This window comes from Octodon degus, unplaced genomic scaffold (assembly GCF_000260255.1).
Source record: "Octodon degus isolate 3935 unplaced genomic scaffold, OctDeg1.0 scaffold00163, whole genome shotgun sequence".
Lineage (NCBI taxonomy): Eukaryota > Metazoa > Chordata > Mammalia > Rodentia > Octodontidae > Octodon > Octodon degus.
In genome coordinates this window covers 2,979,818-3,000,868 of record NW_004524739.1, presented here as the reverse complement: position 1 = coordinate 3,000,868, position 21,051 = coordinate 2,979,818, and the positions used below count along the sequence as shown (strand labels likewise).

The 21,051-nt window shown below is 35.4% G+C and overlaps 1 protein-coding gene across 22 annotated transcripts in view; it reads right to left on the bottom strand.

Annotated features, from left to right (window-relative positions):
* Epb41 (erythrocyte membrane protein band 4.1) overlaps window positions 1-21,051 on the bottom strand; it is a 251,748-nt gene that overhangs the window by 94,642 nt on the left and 136,055 nt on the right. For all 22 annotated transcript variants that reach the window (XM_023703019.1, XM_023703020.1, XM_023703023.1 and 19 more), the window contains 4 exons: window positions 17,363-17,438; window positions 15,057-15,275; window positions 3,110-3,197; window positions 138-290 (listed from right to left, as the gene is read on the bottom strand). In XM_023703019.1, the coding sequence (XP_023558787.1) occupies window positions 138-290; window positions 3,110-3,197; window positions 15,057-15,275; window positions 17,363-17,438 (536 nt within the window). The remainder of the gene's footprint in view (window positions 1-137; window positions 291-3,109; window positions 3,198-15,056; window positions 15,276-17,362; window positions 17,439-21,051) is intronic.

The following is a 21,051-nucleotide window of genomic DNA, read 5'->3' as shown; positions in this document are numbered from 1 at the left end:
AAAGAAAGAAAACAATTTAATAAGCCCTTAAGTGTTCAGCTATACAGCAACACCTCTTAGATGACATAACAAGGAAAATGGGAATGAGGAAATGCCTTAAACATTACATTTGGTTTGGGAAGAAACAAATTCTGTACCTCTCCAGGCCGGATCTTGATGAAAAAGCTGCTACGTTTATAAGAGATCTTCAGTACTTTAGGCCAAGGAAAACGGTTAATTCTCAACTTATCTTTGTAAACCAAAAGGCCGCTAGAGCAGACACCTAGGATGATATCCACTCCTTCCAAGTCCTAAAAAAAAAAAAAAAAAAAATCAGTATTTTAGTCTGTAGTGCTCAACACATTAGATAATCTAAAGACATTAACAAACAAAAGCGGCTTCAAAGCAATGATGAAAAATAAAGCTTAACCTAACCAACATAATCCATGAAGGTATTTTTAGCAGATGTGACTTCTTGGAGCCAGGGCTTAGGGTGGTATATGCTACCAAATTCACACGGACAATTAGAATTTTTTTTTAATGATAAAGTAGTAATCTCTTTAGATATGATGTTAAGAATTGACTCTATTCCTGTATAAACTCATCATAAGAGAATATCAGATTCTTAAGATAATTGATGTTAAGTATATTAAATTATAATCACAGAGACAAAAAAATTAAGGCAAAATGAAACTATGTTTATGTGCCTGTAAATAATTTTTTTAAAATTTAAATATTAATCATTTATGTCATTCAAGGAAATAAATTTCACTTGCATTACCTCTACCAATAACTACTTAGCTAAATAATTAAAACCCAGGCTGGGGAGATAGCTCAGCTAAGTGCCTGCTTGGCAAGCTCAAGGACCTGACTTTGATCCCTGGTACAGCATGCCGTGCTGGCCATGGAATCTTGGGAGCACAGTGCTCGCCCTGAAACCAGGTATGGTGGCGCACACCTGTAATCCCAGCACTGGGGAGGCTGAGGCAGGAGGATGCTTACTGCGTAGCAAGACCATATATCAAATAAATAAAAATATATTTTAAAAAATAATTAAAACCCAGAGTTAGATGCTTCTTGACTACTCTTTTTCCAGAAATGATTAGAGAAAAGTATTAGTGCCCATCAATGTTATACACAAGCACAAAGATGTAGAAATTATATGCAACTTTGATTGAATAACTATGTAACTGAAAACTTAACAGAAGATGCCCTCTTAAGTTTTTAAACCCTGTGGGTATAATTGTATCTCTTTTTATAGAGTAAACAATCTGCTCTATAACATTTGGGAAAGGAACATACTGTCTGACTCCACTCATTCCTGATTGACACCAATCTCTAGCAGGAAATAAGTAAAACCTAACACTTTTAGTTCTGGACATACACCTTATCTAATACACTGATATTCCTACCATCTACTTTAAAGCTTCATAGAAATTAGAGCACCCAGCCTAACATAATCCAGAGCAACATACTTAAAAAAAACTACAAACATACATTGAAATTTTAGGAACTCAAGAAAGAAATGGATATTCAAGGTAGGGAAGCCCTAGAAGGTCATTCTAGTCCAGTAACAGGCCAGATGCTTGAATGTCCTCTTCTAAATTTCAACCAAGTGACTAGTCTATCTTCCCTGGAATACCTGCAGGGAGCTCAGAACCCTTGGCGGTTATTAGCCCACTCCATCTTTGAGAAAGATTGGCTACACAATTTGTCAAACTGAGCTGAACAACATATTTCCCTATAGCGTCTATTTCACTACTTCTAGGTTTATATCTTGAAGCCATGGTAAAATCTCTGCTTCACATGCCATTCTTTTTAATACACCAAGACAGATATTACATCTTCCTAGAACTTTCCTATTTGGGAGCTAAGTACCCTGGTTCCTTTGATTGTGTCCTACTGGATATGGTTTTGAGTTTGCTCATTATATACACTAGTTAATTTCCTCTGAATGAACTTCTGATTATTCCCGAGAGTCCTGTTCCTCATGATCTCAACATCCCCAGCCAGTCTACTAACTGAATAGGAAAGGAACTGAGCAACTTGTCTCAAGTATTCACTCTGTTAGGCAAAATATAAAGCACCCATAATTCTAGTATTTAGGAGGCTGAGGCAGAAGAACTGAACATTTGAGTCCTACACAGAAAACTCAGGTAGATTGTCTCAAAATAATAAAAAAGGCTGGAGGTATTACCTCAGTGTGGAAGGCCCTGGGTTCAATCCCCAATATTGGGTGTGTGTGCGTGTGTGTGTGTGTGTGTGTGTGTGTGTGTGGAAGGGATCAAATTTCCATATCCTAATCTAATGATTCTCAAATGAACAACTGTAGTTCATTTGCTAGACATCAAAATCACACTTGGAGAACTTGTTAAAACAGACTGCTGAGCTCCCCACCCCTAGCTTCTGATTCAGTGTGGGAAGGACTCTGAACCACGCACCTCCAGCAAGTTTTTAGGTGGTGCTAAAAGCAGCTGACCACATTCTGAGAACCATTACTCTGGGCCAATGACTCTCAGACTCAAGCAGGTATTAAAATCAATTAGGATGCTCATTAAATCTGAAACGCTAGAGCTTCTCTTCCAAAGAAAGACTGTAACTCCGGGAGGAGCTCAGGAATTTTAGTTTAATAGACACCCCAGGTGATTTTGACATAGATGATACTGTAGGCCTTGCTGTCAATTTATATTTTTTAATGTAACTGCATTTTAAAAATTTATAATTTTTCTCTGGTTATTACATCTTTTCTTTCACACAAATAATGTTTATAATCAGTAAAGGACAACAAGAGTTGTGGCTATTTCATCTAAAAAATTAATATGCTTTTTTGTGGTACTGGGGATCAAACTCTGGACCTTATGCTTGCCAGACAGGTGCTTATGCCTTCTGAGTTATATTCCTGTCTTTGGTTAATACATCTTTTGAGCTTTACAATAATTAGGTGTGAAACTTTATTCTAATAGTAGAATTGCTGAGGGACAATTCAACTGATATACTTAAAATTACAACAAGGATTAGTATTCTTTAAATGATTTTAATACCCCAAATAAATGTTGATAGGAAATATATGTCACAAGTGTGATAGATGAATAACAGGCCTGTGTCATTAAATGAATAAAGTCATTATTACCTTTGCTTTATGAAGGTCAACTCCATACATAGACAACTTTTTGGCATTCTCCAGAAATTCCAAGTCAGCCTGAGCTGGAGTCATGGACCTTTAATATAATAAAAGTTAAAAATTCAATGCCATAGTATCAACATTTATACTGTATATCTGTACTTTATATTATATAAACATACATATATATCAATATGTACATGAAATATATTTCATAGTACCAAAAATAGGTTAGGGAATCATCAACAGTATCTAAATAATTAGAATATGCCTAAGAAAAAGAGATATTGAAGAAATAAAAATTCACCAAAAAAGCTATCAGAAAACTCTTTTTTTTTTTTTTTTTTTTTTTTTTTTTTTTTTTGGCAGAACCTGGGGTTGAACTCAGGCACTTGTGCTTGCCAGGAAATCGCTTATTCCACTGAGCCATCTCCCCGGCCCCAGAAAACTCTTTTCAATCCTATTAAACAATTTCCTTAAAGCTGCCTAGGGTCACCCATCATCAGTTCCCTCTTCAACACTTTTCCCCTACATCATACATAAATTCATCCCACTAATTTCCTTGCCAGAGAGATGACTAAATTAAATCCTCAGGGAGGATGGTGCAATTTACAAGAACCTCTTAGCTGCCTTTCTCTCTCTCTCTCTGTATCTCTGAATTGAGTTATTATGGAGAGCAGCTGACATTACTTAAGTAGGACTCTTAATGGGGGCAAGTTTGATGAAAAGAAAATTTCTGGTAACAGATGGTGTCCTACCCGCTGATCTACACAAAATAAATTGGTTAATAGAAGCATACGGGTAATGAGACTGCTTTCTGTTATTAAGACATCTTCATTACTAGGCATAAATTAGATTTGTTTGAAAACAATCAGCTTCACTGTCTAAACATTCACTGTGACAGTCTTTCCCTTTCCTTTAGAAGTTTCCTCTTTTGAGAAGTGCTAGGGAGTTGTTATGTTGTGTTTTCAGGACAAAGACATCATCCTACTGCTGCACAATTCAGCCTCATCAAGTATAACTTCATAGTAACAACGCAGCCACATCCCCAAAGAAAAAACATGGAAATGCCCATTTTCCTTAAGAGTGCCTCAAGCTACAGGGAGGGGCAGGGATCTCTTCATTTAATAAGGAAAAATGTCTTCCAAACCCATCTGTTTTTCCCCTCATTAAAAAGAACAATGGAAACCTTGGAACAACAACCACCAAAAGGAAAAAACCTCAGGAAAGAGGCTGCAGATTTGCTAATAATGCAGCTTTCCTAAATAAACTTCTTTTCTGCAAACTCCTAAGCATCACACTGAAATTCTATTCATTAATGGACCTGAATTAGAAGATTTTAAAAAAGGTAAATGGGAAAATTAACTCACATTCAAGTCAACCAAAAAAAATGGTTTGTAGTTTATATCTTTTTCCATCCAAGTGATACAACTTACTTTTCTAGTTAAGATTATTGTCAGTTATTCTATAATTTTGCTATCAGTTATTCTGTAATTTTGCTGTTGTTACTTTTATTAGTGGACTGAATTTTAGAATTTTAAAGTTAGAACGGAACTTGAAGATCACAGAGTTCAACCTTTTCATTTTTCTGATGCAGAAACAGACCCTGAGTGATCACATGATCAAAGCAGGTTAGGATCAGAGTTTGAAGCAGCAGGATTAAATCAGGTCTCAAGTCACAGAGGCACTGGTGAGACAATGTCTTCTTCTAGCTCCTCTATGAAGTAAGAATCACATCTATTGTAAGATACTAGGATTGCCAATTATTGTCAACTATTAGGATCAAATAATATATAGTGGTTATAAAACTGCTGCGTAAACCATTGTTTGTTTTCTTGAGACAGGGTCTCGCTTTGTAGTTCAGATTGGCCTTGGAGTGAACCTGCTGTCTCAGCCTCCTGAGTGCTGGGATAACAGCTGTATGCCACTACACCCAACTATAAACTATTTTAAATATTATCATAGCAACTTTAGTTTTCTGATAATCTAGTGGTCCATCATAAAATAAGATTAAGATAGTTTAGATTACTAGAATTTGAAGATAAACGTTAAAATATTTCTGAAGCAAACATGATAAAATCTTCCCTATGTTTATTCTTTCAACACTAAAGTGTGTTATGGATCAATTAATTTGACCCTTATCTTTTTTTTTTTTCCTAATCAGGGTCTTATTATGTAGTCCAGGCTGGCCCTGAACTCACTTTGTAGCCCACACTAGCCTCAAACTTATAGTGATCCTCTTGCTTCAGCTGGCTAAGTGCTGGGATAACAGGCACGCTCCAAGACACCTGGCTTGGGTCAATTAACTGGAATACAGATTTAAGTTTCAAACTATATACATAAATAACCATGCTTTTAAACTGTATTTAGAACAGTTTTTTGAGACAGGGTCTGAGTAGGTAGTCCAGGCCAACCTTGAACTCCCTATGTAGTACAGGCTGGGTGTGAATTCTCAGTCCTCCTGCCTTAGCCTCCCAAGTGTTAAGATTATAAGTTTATACCACCACAAACAGCTAAGAAGGGTTCTTTAGCTTTAAAATTTTTTAGTTGAAAATATATTTAAAGTTTGGCTGATGTTTGCTTTTAAAATTTTTTATGTTATGGTTGGATTTTTGAAATAATTATGTTTTTTTTTTTTTTTTTTTTTGTAGTAGTAGTTAGGATTAAACCCAGGGCCTCTACACTGAGCTACATTCCCAGACCTTTTTTATATTTTATTTTTGGGACAGGGTCTTGCTAGGTCTCTAAATAGCCCACGATAGGCTTGAACTCACAATCTTCCTGCTCAGCTCTCCACAGTACTGGGATTACAGGTATGCACCACCATACCTGACTTGAAATAATTACACAAAATAATTTAAGTTATGTACAATATACTTTTTCCTGAAATATTTGAGTAAGCTATCAATTTGATGACCTGTCACTCTGGAATATTTGTTTGTATTTTACAAATAAAGACATACTCCTATAAAGTGCTCAAACCAGAAAATCAACATTGATATATACCACCACACAGTCCTCAAGCCTCACTAAGCTTAGCTAGTGTTGCAGAAGGATCCTACATAATGCCAGTTTTGCTTAGTCAATGTATCTTCTTTAAAAAAAAAAAAAAATCATTCATTCATTTCTTTGGTACAGGGTTTCACTATGTAGCTCGGACTCAATGATCTTCCTGTCTCAGCCTCCCCCGAGCGGGCATAACCAGTGTGAGCCACCATTCCTGGTTTCAGTGGCTGGCACCACATGTGGTAGGTACCATGGATCGAATCTGGGTCCTTGCGTTTGTCAGGCAGGTGCTTAGACCGCTGAGCTAACGCCTCAGCCCCAGTTCATGTATCTTTAGTCTTCAGTCTGAAATAAATTTCTTGATCTTTCTTAGACTTCAGTCAAGTACTTAACCAGTGAGCTATATCCTCGACCCTTAGTCACTCTGTCACAAGTATCACAAAAAGGCTACCATGCATTCTATGGCATGGTACACAATTCCTATTTGTCTCCTCACAGATGTTGTTCGTTTTGATCACTGATGTTTTCATGGCTTCCTCTGTAAAATTCTTTTTTTTTTTTTTTAAATATTTATTTATTTATTTATTTAGTGTGTGTGTGGCCAGCTCAGCCCACCAGGGGGCGGGCCTGGCTGGCATGTGGTGCTGGGGATTGAACCGCGGTCCCTGTGTTTTGCTTAGCTTAGCTTGTTCTAAGTAGGTGCTTTAGACCACTGAGCCATCTCACCAGCCCCCTCTGTAAAATTCTTTAACCGGTAACTGCTTTTGTGGGATATTTTGAAACTTTTGAATAAACTATTCCTTATCAAACTTTCAATTTATTCACTTTTATCAGTATGGACTCTGATTCTCATCTTACTCAATGCAATATAGTCAATTATTTTCTTCCTTTTCCTACTTATATTGCTCCAGATTTGGCCACTGGGAGCCTCTTCAAGCCTGACTGTGTATCCTTCTAGACATTTCTTGTTTTTTGAGTCTCTCTTCCTAGTACAATACATATGCATTTGCATGTGTCTATATAACTATAATTTCATATCTATCTTTCTATAAATTGGAAATCATGAGTTCACTCTGAAACCTGCTTCAACGCAATACCACAGGGTTCACAGTAGTTTCTCCCTTTTCATAATTTGTTGTTGTTATTTGAAACAGTGTCTCTCTCACTCACTCTGGCCTTAAACTTATTGCAATCCTCCTGCTTCAGCCTCTCGAATGCTGGAATTACAGGCATGTGCTACCATGTCCAGCTTCCCTTTCCATAATTTGTATCTCCTTTTACCAAATTTCATCCTGAATATTTTTACTAACATCCCTCTCCCCACAATGTATAACCATCATTGTCAGTAACTTCTACACATGAATGCCCTCTTTACTTCATTTAGGTCCTAGTGTTGGAACATCTCTCCTGCAGGGTCCTCCTTCATCCTGCTCACCTGCAGGGATGCACTCTATGGCCTCCATAGGCCCTATCCTCAAATATATACCCTTTTTGCTCTGCTTGGCCTATGACCCTCACCACACAGTGCTCAAACTTGACTACTTGCCTCTTGGGCTGAAGTTGTAACTCCTTAGCCCTTGTACCTACACACACTTTCCTCACTCTGTTTAGAGCACAATATCCTAAACCAGACTACTTCCCTACATGGTGGTCACCTTGCTTTGCCTGTATCCAGCAAAGCTTTTCCAATTATAAAAATCAGGCACACAATATGACTAAGAAAAAAACCACAGGACAATCTCTCATAATCTCACTATCCATATACACCTATACATGTATATACAACATATATATTTTATAAGGTAGGATCACAAATTAAACTTAAAGATTTTTCCTAAAATTTCCAAGACCTTCTAAAGTCATAACCAACCACCTGGGAAAAGATCAGATATCTCTAAACCACAAAAAGTAATGTACAGTATTTATTCTGTATCCCCCTAACAATTTACTATTTGTTAAGCACTGCAGCTTACAAACATACTTAACCAGGGAGCTCTGACACTGGTTAATCTCGCATAATTATAGACAGATGTCATAGCACTGTTTTCCTGTTTTATTCTTTTCAAACAAATGGGATCAAAAGAACTATTCTGTGAATTACAGTGTTATGTGACAGCCTCTTACTAATGTTTGTTCCATCTCTTAAATTAAGGATTGTGATTTTGATTTCAAATAATTAAGTGGGGAACAACTGACAAGTTTATATACCTCCCTAGGGTCCATAAGTAAAAAGGAATTAATTTTAAAACTTGCTAGTATTAATTTGAAAAGTTAATTCCAGATTCAGGTTCAACATTCTCGTCTTGGCAAAAGACTACCACCACAGGTTCCACTTACATAGGTTGTCTTCTAGTTATCTGAGAAGCAGTGTGTTATTTGCTTGTACTTTTCAATGCAAGTAAAATACTTATGCCTCAGCAGATGTTTCTTTGGATTGGCTAAAAACACCGGGTTAATGGACACAATTAAATTTTCCATTTGGGTTTTTGCTTCTGAGAGCAACCAATCCTTCCAAAAAGGAGCAAGTAAATTCCAGGATGACAGATGTCTAAATTTTCTAGACATAGCCTGGCATGGTGGTGCACACCTGTAATCCCAACACTCGTGAGTGTGAGACAGGAGGATTGTTCCAAGTTCAAGACTAGCCTAGGCTACAAAGTGAGCTCAAGGCCAGGCTAAGCTGCACAGGAAGACCCTGTCTCAAAAAAAGACAAAAAAAAATTTATTTCTCTAGTCATGGAGATCTATTATTGTTCAGTTTCTGCCATAACACCAACTGCGCCACATCCACCCACCCTTTGCTACTGTTCCACCTATTTCATTTTAAATTCTGTTAAGTTCTAAGAGTAGTTCTCTAAAGTCACACTGACTATAAAAGGAGGATAAGAATTACTATTATCCTACCAAATACTGGAACTGTCACTTTGTGCTAGTCATTGTGCTAAATATTTTACATGAATTTTCTGATTTAACAATTATAAAATTCACATTTTCATCCTTATTTTTCAGGTAAGAAAATTAAAGCTTAGAGGATGGAGGTGTAACACACCAAAAGTCACACGGTTAAAAAGGAACAGAATCTGAATTCAAGGTGAGAAAGTCTGATTCCAAAGCTAGATTTTATTTATTTTATTTTATTTCATTTCATTTCATTTTATTTGCAGAACTGGGGATTGAACTCAGATCCTTGCGTTTGCCAGTCAAGCGCTTATCCTACTGAGCCATCTCCCCGGCCCCTAGTTATTTTAACTATGTGTCCTATTCATTTAACTTGGTGGTTTTCAAGCTTATTTTGGTCTTTGGACCTTTTTACCCTCTTTTTTTTTTTTTTTTTTTTTTTGAGACTGCGTTGTCTAGTGGCCTTGAACTCATGACATTCTCTCTGCCTGAGTACTGGGATTACAGGTGTGAACCACCAAACCTGGCAGGACCTCTTTATTGTCATAATTATTGAGGAGTCCAAATTACTTTTCTTGTTTGGGTGGTTGGTTGGTTGAGACACTATCTCACTATATAGCTCAAGTTGGCCCTGAACTCTATGTAGCACTGGCTGACCTCGAACTCATGGTGATCCTCTTGCCTCTGCTTCATGAGTGCTGGGATTATAGGTATACACCACCATGGCTTTGTTTATTTCTTGTGGTACTAGAGATCGAACCTTGTACATGGTAGGCAAGTACTCTACCACTAACCTATAGCAACCCCAAAGTACTTTTCACTGTGTGAATTATATCTATTAGTATTTACTATAATAGAAAATTTTTATTTTTATTATTTATTTTTATTGAGAAATAAATATGAATGAGACAGTTTCACAGCTGATTAATAGGACAGTTTTGATAATCAGTACATTATACATTGTTATCTTCTTAGTGGTTATCCATAGTACAAGAAGCAGACAGGATATTCTGCCCAAGCACTGTTAGTACACCTCTTTCCTCTCATTGAATTAAGCGAAAGTAGCTGTAAATTTATCCTATTTTGTATATATGAATACAAAATGATCTTTCCTTTGTATCCTTTGTTTTTGTTCTGTCAGAGGTGAATATTCTATTGATATCTAAATACTATAGGTGTTTGAATTCAACTAAACAATCTAACACTGTCTAGCAGTCTCTAATATTAGTGGGTTATCCTCAGAAGTTATTGACTTGAGACTTTTACAGCTCATTGTATTAAGAAAATTTTAAACTAAAAAAAATTGAAATATTTATTAAATCACTAAATAAAAATAATAGATTATTTTTATCATAAAAATATATGAAAGAACAATGAAGGATTGAAAATTTAAGTTTTCTTTGATATTACACTAAAACTCAAAAATATCAGTTTCTTAAAGACTAAAGGCTGGGCATAGTGGTGCATGCCTGTAACCCCACACTGCAGAGGCTGGGGCAAGAGGATCACCACGAGTTCGAGGCCAGCCTGGACTACATAGTGAGACCCTGTCTCAAAAATTTAAAAAGATTAGTTAAAATGTGAAATCTGAAAACATCAATGAACTTTTTGTGTTGTTATATCTATCAAAATATATTGGTCTATCTTGCATTTTGAATGAATCATTTTATGTATGAATGAGCTCATATCATATATTCCATCTGGAAAATATGAGCTCACTGAGTTCAGTCTTTCAAATATTAACACAATATATACAACATTTCTTTTTGAAATTATTTTCATTAAAAATCACATTCAGAGGGCTGGGGTGATGGCTCAGTAGAATAAGTGCTTCCATGGCAAGCGCAACGGCCTCAGTTCAATTCCCGGTTCCGAAAAAAAAAAAAAAAAAAAAAAAAAAAAAAAATCACATTCAGAGGGAGCTGGGGAGATGGCTCAGTGCAATAAGCGCTTCCCTGGCAAGCACAAGGACCTGAGTTCAATCCCCAGCTCTGCAAAGAAAAAAAAAAAAAAATTACATTCATCTCAGCAGAAAAGATTAAGGATGTGAAAGCTGTCAAGATCATGTTGCAGGGGACCAAGAGATGGACAGAAAGAGGAGGGAAGGGACCTAAAAAAGAATTAAGATGTGTTATATACTTGTACCAACTCTCCATGAGAAATGAAATCATTATATACTAATAAAAAATGTAAGAAAGAAAAGATAATGTTGGTATAAACAAGTGTTTAAATTTTTCTTTTTGTTTTTAAAGAGCCAAGTGTCTCCCTATGTTGTCTAGTCTGGCTCCTAAGTCCTGACCCAAATAATCCTCCTTCTGCCTTCAGAGTAGCTGGGACTATTGGTACGCACCACCATGCCAAGCTAAAATTTTAATTTTTACTTGAAAGTCTGAATTCTGTCGTTAGCAACAATTTCCTTTTTCAAAATAGGACTGGCCTTTGATGAATTATATACCTGTACCAACTTCCCCTAAGGAAAGTAATCACAATATACTGCAAACATGTACTAACACAAAAGAACAATCAGTTTGTCAGTTTTTTTTTTTTTTTTAAAGAAAAAATGTGATATTAAAAAGACGGCTGCTGGGTGTGGTGCTACATGCCTGTAATCCCAGCACTCAGAAGCTTAAGCAGGAGGATCACTGCAAATTCACAAGCCTGGGCTACAAAGTGAGCTCAAGGCCAGCCTGAAGTGCATAGTAAGACTCTGACACAAAAAGACTAAATAAATAAGATGGCTAATTCAGCTTATAATTCAACCCACAAGTGCTTTTCTTCAATTATTTTATTTCACTACACAGTAGAAATGCTTTATGTGTAGTTCTCATTTAACCACAGAATATTAAACTGAACTACATTTAAGGTTTAATAAAATCAACATTTGACTGTTCTATTAAAATTATTAAGTGAAATGGTATTTATTTATGCATGATGCATGCATGTACATAGTACTTTGGATTGAATCCAGAGCTTTACTCATACGAGGAATTGCTCTACCACTGAGCTACATCCCAGCCCTTTTAAAAAATTTTTATTTTGAGATGGAATCTTGATAAATTTCCCAGGCTGGTCTCCTACTTACCTCAGCCTCCTCCTAGCTGAGATTATAGGCATGTGCCACGATACCCCACCCCTTTAAACTGTATTGCATGTTGGTAAAGAATATAATGACTAGGAGTATAGTTTGGTGCAATTGCCTCGATTTGTGTTCCACCAGTGTCAACACAGTGAAAAAGACATACCTTAGTATTACAGTAAATGTAATTCTGACCTTGTAGAACCTTAAAAGGATCTTGAAAACAGGATCTGTAGGAATTGTTGGCCTAACTTAAAAGGTGCTTATAATAACTAAGTATGAAATATGTACAGTGTTTAACAGTATTTGGCCCATAATAACAGATATATAATAATTAGCTACTTAGAATTATTATGATTATATAATAAAAATGCTACAAAGAATAAAAGTATTGGGTGAAAATTAAGACTAGATGAAGCCCCTTTAAAACTCAGATTGTATTATGATCAAATAATTATTAAAAATGATCAGAGACAGATTTAAAGTATTGATCATAATCTGATATTATTTTCTTCTCTTTGGCTTTATAGCAGCAGTAAAAAAATTTCTCTTACCATTTTACTGTGTAAAAATTATATTAATAATTGCTTTAAATTATATACCATTGGGCTGGTGAGATGGCTCAGTGATCTAAAGCACCTACTTAGAACAAACTAAGCCAAACCAATCAAAGTACAGGGACCGTGGTTCAATCCCCCAGCACCACATGCCAGCCAGCCCCGCCCCCTGGTGGGCTGAGCAGGCCACACACTAAATAAATAAATAAATAAATAAATATTAAATTAAAATATATTAAAAAAATTATATACCATAAAAAAGTATGCTACAAATCTAACCTGTCAAATTATTTTAATGGATTCTTTTCAGTATTTGCTTCTATATGTGTATATATATATGTGTGTGTGTGTGTGTGTAGCTTTTTAGACTCATAGCCAGAATATAAAGTATTAAAAATATACTCAAAGACAATGCAACATTTTGAAGTTACAATCATGAAATTGAAAGTGGTACATTTAGTGGCTTCTGACTTCAGCTCACTGGAGTGTATAAGCGTGAATTTGAAAAGCAAATTTTTGCAGTTCTCTTGTCAAGTAAGTATGGACTCGGGCTATTACGCTTCTTTACAATAATCCCCACTATACTGTAGGGTATAGTTTTACTTTTTATTTTTCTTCCCTTTTTACTCAACCCAGACTCTCTCTGCAAAATCCATTCCTCCCAAACCTTCTGGGTTTTTTTCTACCTTAAAAAATATGAAACTTGTCACCATTAAAAGAAAAAAAGTAGGGCCGGGGAGATGGCTCAGTGGAATAAGTGCTTGCCTGGCAAGCGCAAGGGCCTGAGTTCAATCCCCGGTTCCGTTCCCACACCAAAAAAGAAAAAAAGTAGTGTGACCCCATGAGACTTGAGCAACTCTCCTAAGACCTCTGATATGTAGGTTATAAAGTCCTTATTATGGTTTTAATGACTGCAGCATCTAAATTTAGAGGAAAAATAAGTCACTTAAGAACTGGGACGGCTCGATTTAAAGTTCTCTCCTTGAAGCATCCCAATCCATGCAATCCATTAGAATCACGCCAAGGAAAACAATGTAGCTTAATGACTAAACAGAATTGTTGGCAGTACAACAGCAACCTATCAAAACCACACTTTGTATTTCTCCTTGAGCACTGAAACCCTTTATAACTTCATCATCTAACTCATGCTAACATAACTCAGAACACTAATTTAAGGCCAAGATCAGACTTTCATGTTACAATGTAAAATTTAGCCATAGTAAGCCATCCAAGTAATAGTGGAGGTATAGTAGGCAAAAATGCAAGTTTTTAAGGCATTTTAATATTTGCTAACATTTTATGAATTTTTACACGAAAGACATTATCTATATTAAATGCTTTACATAATCTTTTGTAAATCTAGCAATTACTCTGTGTCTTCTGAGGCAATAACCTCCATCACACACATAAGGTTAAAATGTAGAGGTTTAAGTGAATTACCTAATGTCTCAAGACCACGACAAAGCAGAGGCAACATTTTAGTGTAGCTCAGAGTACTTTGTAAGCCCTTGTTCTTGATTACTGTTATGATTCTCCTATACTGGTAACAATTATTTTCACTTTTTAAAAAAGCCATATAGGGGGCAGGGAAATGGCTCAGTTGAATAAGCGCTTGCCTGGCAAGCGCAAGGACCTGAGTTCAATCCCCGGCTCCACAAAAATAAATAAATAAAATAAAAATAAAAATTAAAAAGCCATATAATCAATAAGGACATTTAAAAATACATTTGGTGGGCTGGGGAGATAGATCAGCAGTCAAGTGCCTGTCTGGCAAAAAGATCCAGGTTTGATCCCTGGTACTGTATGCCACGCTGGCCCCAGAACCCTGGGTGTGCTGTGCCGGCCCCAAAACCAGATGTGGTGGTGCAGGCCTGTGATCATAGCACTGGGGAGGCTGAGACAGGAGGATAACTACAAGTCCAAGCTGTGTAGTGAGACCCTGCACCAAAAAAATAAGTACATAAATAAATAGATGAAATATAAATAGATGAAAAATACATTTAAGAGTTTCATGGGCCCTTTGAAATCTATCCATGTACATATATCTCAAGTTAGACACTAGTTCTAAGAATCTCAAAGCATTTACTATAGTATATAATAAGTTTGAAACCTGAAAAAAGGTAAGACAATAATAGCTGCCATTTATTATTAAGCACCTACTATCTGCCAGATCCCACGCTAAGCGCTTTACATCTGTCATTTCATTTAGTTTTCATCCTACAATGCAATGCCCATTACTCTAATGATGAAAGTGGAGTTCAGAGAAATTCAGCAACTTGCCATGGTCAAAGGGAGCAGGGATATGCTGACTCTTTCTAAGGCATCATGTTCCCTATTAGGCAAATACTGCATCAGTAGTAAGTCAACAGTTTAAACTTATTGCCAAAATAAACAAGATAAATCCCAGAGATAGTTTCACCTGTATGATTTATGCAGTTCCATGACCTTTTCTTCAAGTTCCTTGGTTTGATTTGGGGCCAGTTTAAAATCGCTAACGTAATCCATGCCATGGAGCTCTGGGTCATAGTCTCCCAGCTCAGACTGGATGGTGTAAGAACCTAGTAATGCCAAGGTTGCAAAGGAACAGGGCAGTCGTCCTGCAACGATGTCCTGCCGAAGCTGAAGACATAAATAGTATCTGAAGCCAAAAAAAAAGGATGTTGACATGTTAGCAGCAGCAACAAACTAAACAAATAAAAGGAAAAAGAAAATGATTTTTAAAAAGAAAAAAGATTAAAATATTAATTGTTCGATCTACATGAGGGCATGTGGCTAATGTCATATTATTATATTATTATTTCTTCCTTCTCTGTGTTTGAAATTTTCCCACCAAAACCAAAAACAAATACTGTAACTACCTTGAACTCGAATTGGAAGGTAGCTTAGAAAGAAAAGTTAGAAAAGTTGAGACAAGGAGAATCTTAAACTTCTTTAAAACACAAGCAATTAGAAAAGATTTCTAAGGATAAAACCTAGAGGAAGAAAGATGAGTAAGTAGCAACTTTACCAGACAAATATTACCTGTGAAAATTTTTTCAGGATGATATACATAATTTCAGCTTCACAAATGTACTAAGTACAACTGGAAAACAAAGTAATCTTTAAAAATAGTATAAACTTTACAAAGAACTGAATAATCAGATTTTTGGTTGAATTGGAGATAGTCTTACTAAGCAGCCTACCTCAGCCTCCTGAGTTCTAGTATCACATGAGTTCACTACCACACCCAGCAATGATTAGATTTTTAAGAATTTATTTTATTACCTTACTTAAGATTTATGAAAACTGAGGCTTAGAGGTTATAAATTTGCCTGTAATCAGATAGCTGGCAATCAAATCAAAATTAGAAATGTTTCTTGATAACCAACAATTCAATTTAACAGAATCTGCCAAGCAGCTACCGGATATGAGGCTCCATGCAAGAAGCTATACATATAAATACATATAATAGTATTCTTTACAATATATTGCTTCTCCATTTTTTTTTTTTTTGCTTTTCCATTTTTAAAGCTTTTCTGTTATTAAAAAAAAAGTCATTTCCTTAAAAGATTGAGTAGGTTGTTTTTAAAGAATACAGGATTTTTTTCTCCTTCCTTCTTTCTTTCCCTCCTCCTTTCCCTCATCCCAGTTACTCCTTCCCTTTGAAAGTTTCTAAAAGATAAAGAAATACATATGCATATATACAAGATAGCTTGGATAATTGTATTGCTGATTTCTGCTGGTCTGTTGAAAGAAGTTAATGCTTAATTTTTTTTGCTTTTTAATTTTTTATAACTTTTTTGAACCAATTTTGAATGCATATATCTGGTAATGTGAACAACTAATTTAAAGGCAACAATCTGCAACATAATGACCATTGTTGAATTCCTATTATTTTGTTTAGTGAAATTCTGTATCATTCCTAAAGTTTTTTTTAATACTATTTTTTATTTCTCTTTTAAAAAATAAAATAAAAAAGAATATAGGATTAACTTGTAAGTCAAATAGGCCCAAAGAAGATTTAATTCATGAGGATCACATACCTAACCACATAGTTTTTTGTTTTTGTTTTTTTTGTGGAGGTTTTTATTTTTTTTTTTTCAAAGTTTTATTGACAAACAGATAGCAATGAGACAGTTTCAAATCAAATCGGAACTAACCACATAGTTTAAGAGGAAGATACAGATGGCTTGGTGGCATAGACCTGAAATCCCAGCACTTTGGGAAACTGAGATAAAAGGATTGCAAATTTGAGCCCAGTCTGGGCAACTTAGCAACTGAGAGATGTCCTGTCTCAAAAAATAAAAAGGATTGGGAAGGTCCTGATTTCAATCCTTTCGTGCCTCAGAAGGAGGAGGAAAAGGAGGAGACAGATAATAATAAGCCTGAGATTTTTGGCTTTTTTGCTCTCTGTAAAAACAAATGTAGTGAAGGAAATTGAAAAACTCAAGAGCTCTTTCCCAGTAAACAGCCCTCCGGGAGGGTGGGACAGTTTTGAGGAACCCAGACTACAGCCTGGCATGACATAAATGATAAGCCTTGTTCCCCTACCAGTTTCTTCCAAGCAGGTCAGATAGTTGAAACTTTTAGATTTACTTATTTGCAAGCATGCTTTGAAGTGACCAGAAACTTTTCTTTCTTAAAGCTGATCATTAACAGCTCACCAGTTTTCTTCAATTTTGAAGAGAAAGTCTCAGCACTTATGATGATGATTTACTATCATATATAGAACTAATGATTATTTACCTTGTTATGTCTTCTGTTAACTGTGCTGGATCTGGTGGATAAAACTTCACATTAAATGTGAAATTCCAAGGGATGCCTATAAAATAAAAGAATTTATGGTTATGTCTAAGTTTCTAATTGTTAGAAGTACCTTGAAATATTCAGACTTTTTTGTTTTCTGAAATCTTTTGACATAGTCATACACCGTGGTTGGTTTTTGTTGTTTTAAAGAAAATTGCTACCATTTATACCACTTAGGAGAGCTGTAGGATCTCTCTCTCTCTCTTTAATCTGATTTAATAGTTCAGTTAATAAAAGATTAGAGCACTTTCCTGGCAAGTGCAAGGGCCTGAGTTCAATCCCTGATTCTGCAAAAAAAAAAAAAAAAAAAAAAAGGATTAGAATGACTCTGGCAAAATAACAAGAAGGAAACGCATAGGTCAAGTTATTTATAGCACAGGCTTTCAAAATGTGATCTTTATATTGCTCTGGGTCCTTAGGTCATTAGATTTGAGGTCATTCAGGTGGCCAATTGATGTTCTCCTTTTGGTTTTGGCATTTTTTGTGTCATCTGTCAATGGTATCTCAAGTAAATATTCTTCTCATTATGTGACTGAGACTGGGTTATTTCAGAAATAATTAAAATACTATTGTTAAGAGTTCAATCCTGAGGCTCATATAAGTGTGTTATTTTTAATTGACAATGAAAACCAGAGATTACAAATAATGGTTGAATGGAGGGTGCACTTTCTTTTTCTTTTCTTTTCTTTTCTTTTTCTTTTCTTTTTTTTTGAGCTGAATACTACCCTTCAGTGCTTTTCTAGCATGACTGTTGACTTCCCAAAGTAAAGCTTCAGCTCAGCCAGAAATAAGAATGATTGGTCACAATGCCATTTTGTTTAGTACTTACTGTATGCCAGGCACTAAGCCAGCCCTCCTATGTACACTAACTCATTCAATCCCCACAGAAATCCAAGGAGACAGGTGCTGGTATTCATTCATCTTATGTGCAAAGAAACAGATACTTAGGAAAGTACACAGCCGGTGAAATCAAGGTTCTTTTACTCTAAATCACATGATTTTAACCATTGGGCTCTATTATCCTACTACAAACATTTATATGTCAAATACCATTCTGTGTTTTATCTCCAAATATCACTTTTATTGCTTTAGAGCTAATGAAAACAATATTTGAAGTAGTCTGAATGTCTTAATGAATGTATTTTTATGTATACTATTTAATATAGAATTCCCTTAGACACAGTCAATATTTTCCTTCAACATTTGAAATAAAAGGTAAATTCCAGACAGTATCATGAGGTCTTAAAAACCTAGTCACATACTAATAGCTATCATTTTTAATGTTTCATGTCTAAAAACTTGAAATGGCACTTAGAAAGACAAAACCCATAACTGTTTCCAATAAAGGCAGTAGAGCAACATTTATAGTATATTGCATAAACCAAAAAATACAAACTGTTGTGTCACTTTTTAAAATTTTGATCGTTAAGAAGATGTGTCACTTTCTGATATGATCAAATCACCTCAATTAGCCATTGCTAGTTTGTAATTTCTCACAAAGATTTTTAAAAATCCTCTGTTACCTAAAAAATACATTGAGTAAAATAAAATACAGAAACGAAGACAATCAAATATGTGAATTTATAAAGATCTTTCAGGAGCCAGGGAGATGGCTCAGTGGAATAAGTGCTTCCCTGGCAAGCGCAAGGGCCTGAGTTCAATCCCTGGTTCCAACAAAAAAAAAAAAAAAAAAAGAACTTTAAACATAAATTTAGCTGTAACAAAAATAGCAATAGTTAAATGCATAAAATAATACTGAGGAAATTAAACACTTAATAACACTGAGGAAAGAAATGTGATTTTCTTTTTTTTTTGTAATTAATAGATAAAGCTTGATAAGATACAGTCTTGGTGGAAAAAATAAGCATTTTCATCTACTGCTTGTAGGAGTGTAAAGTGGTACAACACTGGAGAACAAAAGTGACATGTATTTATCTTTTCATCTTGAAATTATTTTTTCACTAATGAATCTAAACATATTTGAATACAGTCAAAATGCTATGTTTGTAAGAATTTTTGTAATAGCAAAATCCTAGAAATGACCTACATATATTCAGTAAGAAAAGAACTTAAATTATGGGCCAGCTAGATGTTACAAAACCAGACAGCCATTAAAAGAAAGAAGTAGCACTATATGGAATAATTTCCAAAATACAGTGTCAAGTGAGACAAAAAAAAAAAAAGGAACAGTATAAACAGAAAGGTAAGGGCCAGCCAAAGAGTTCAGCGGATTAAAGTACCTGCAAGCAGGTGCAGGGGCCAGGGGTTCAATCCCAGGGCCTGCCATGCTGGACCCGCCCCCAGGGCATGCTGAGAAGGCAACTGATCACCTTTTTTTTTTTTTTTTTGTGGTACTGGGGATTAAGCTCAGGATTCTGCGCTTGCCAGGCAAGCACTTATTCCACTGAGCTATCTCCCCGGCCCTTGAGAAGACAATTGAGACTGGGCATGGTGGTGCACCCCTGCAATCCCAGTTGTTGGGAGGCTATAAACAGGCAGATCACCACAAGCCTGATCTAACAGTGAGACCCTGAATACCCTGTAGACCCTTCCCTAAAATACAGAAAAAAAGAAAAAAGAAACAGAAAGGTATTGTGTGAATTAAGGATATGTTTAATCATTACAGGAATGCTTACATATGTATAGAATATCTCTGCAAGGAAACCTATGGAAGAGGTTACAGAGAGAAATGGGGAAGCTTAGGGAAAACTTAGCAGTGAGACCTTTCACCAATGTATTTTTATGCATTTGAGGTTCACATTGTGCACATTTACTACATATTTATATATATTTATAAAAAATTAAAGGATCACATCTTTCCATTAAATTTTAAATTGCCAAGGTCAAGAACTTTGCCTAAAAGAATGCTTGGCATACAAGTGCTCAAAAAATACTGAGTGAATGAAATAAAGTAACTGATCTCAATCATTGTTGTGAAGGTCATATGACCATGCTAACTCTTCTTTTATGAAAAAGCTAAATCTTTTTAATGAGGATATTAAATCTTTGGGGAATTATTTTTTTTAAAAAAAGACTGCAAAAAGGATAATATATACTAGTATATTAAAATTATGTAGCTACCCACTATCCCAGATATCCCAATGAGCTCAAGTTACTAGATCTAATGAAATGAAAAGATCATAACTATATTCCATTTGATTTTTGCTTTTATTCAACACAAAATAAGGAAGTTTATGTTTCAGAATGATCATTACTAAGTGGAAAATTTTCAAATATTAATGCTTTTACTTTTGTTAAGAGCAGTCATAAAAAGAGGAACTCAAACTCTTGCTTTCTTTTCTTTTCCATGTAATAGTTACAAGTTTTCATCCAGTTTCTTTACAAGCAAATTTAGCATTAAATGCAACAGGGATGATTTTTTTAAAAAGATCATTTACAGCCAGGTGTGGTTGTTCATGCTTGTAATCCCAGGTTTCTGAAAGGCTGAGATAGGAGAATCACAAGTTCAAGCAAAACTTGGGTAACTCAACGACTTAGCAAGACCTTGTCTCAAAAAAAAAAAAAAAAAAGCACAGGGTAGGGGTTGGGGCTGCTTAGTTCAAAGGTCCTGCATTCAATTCCCTGAATTTAAAAACAGAAAAAGATTACTTGGAATTAAAAAAAAAAAA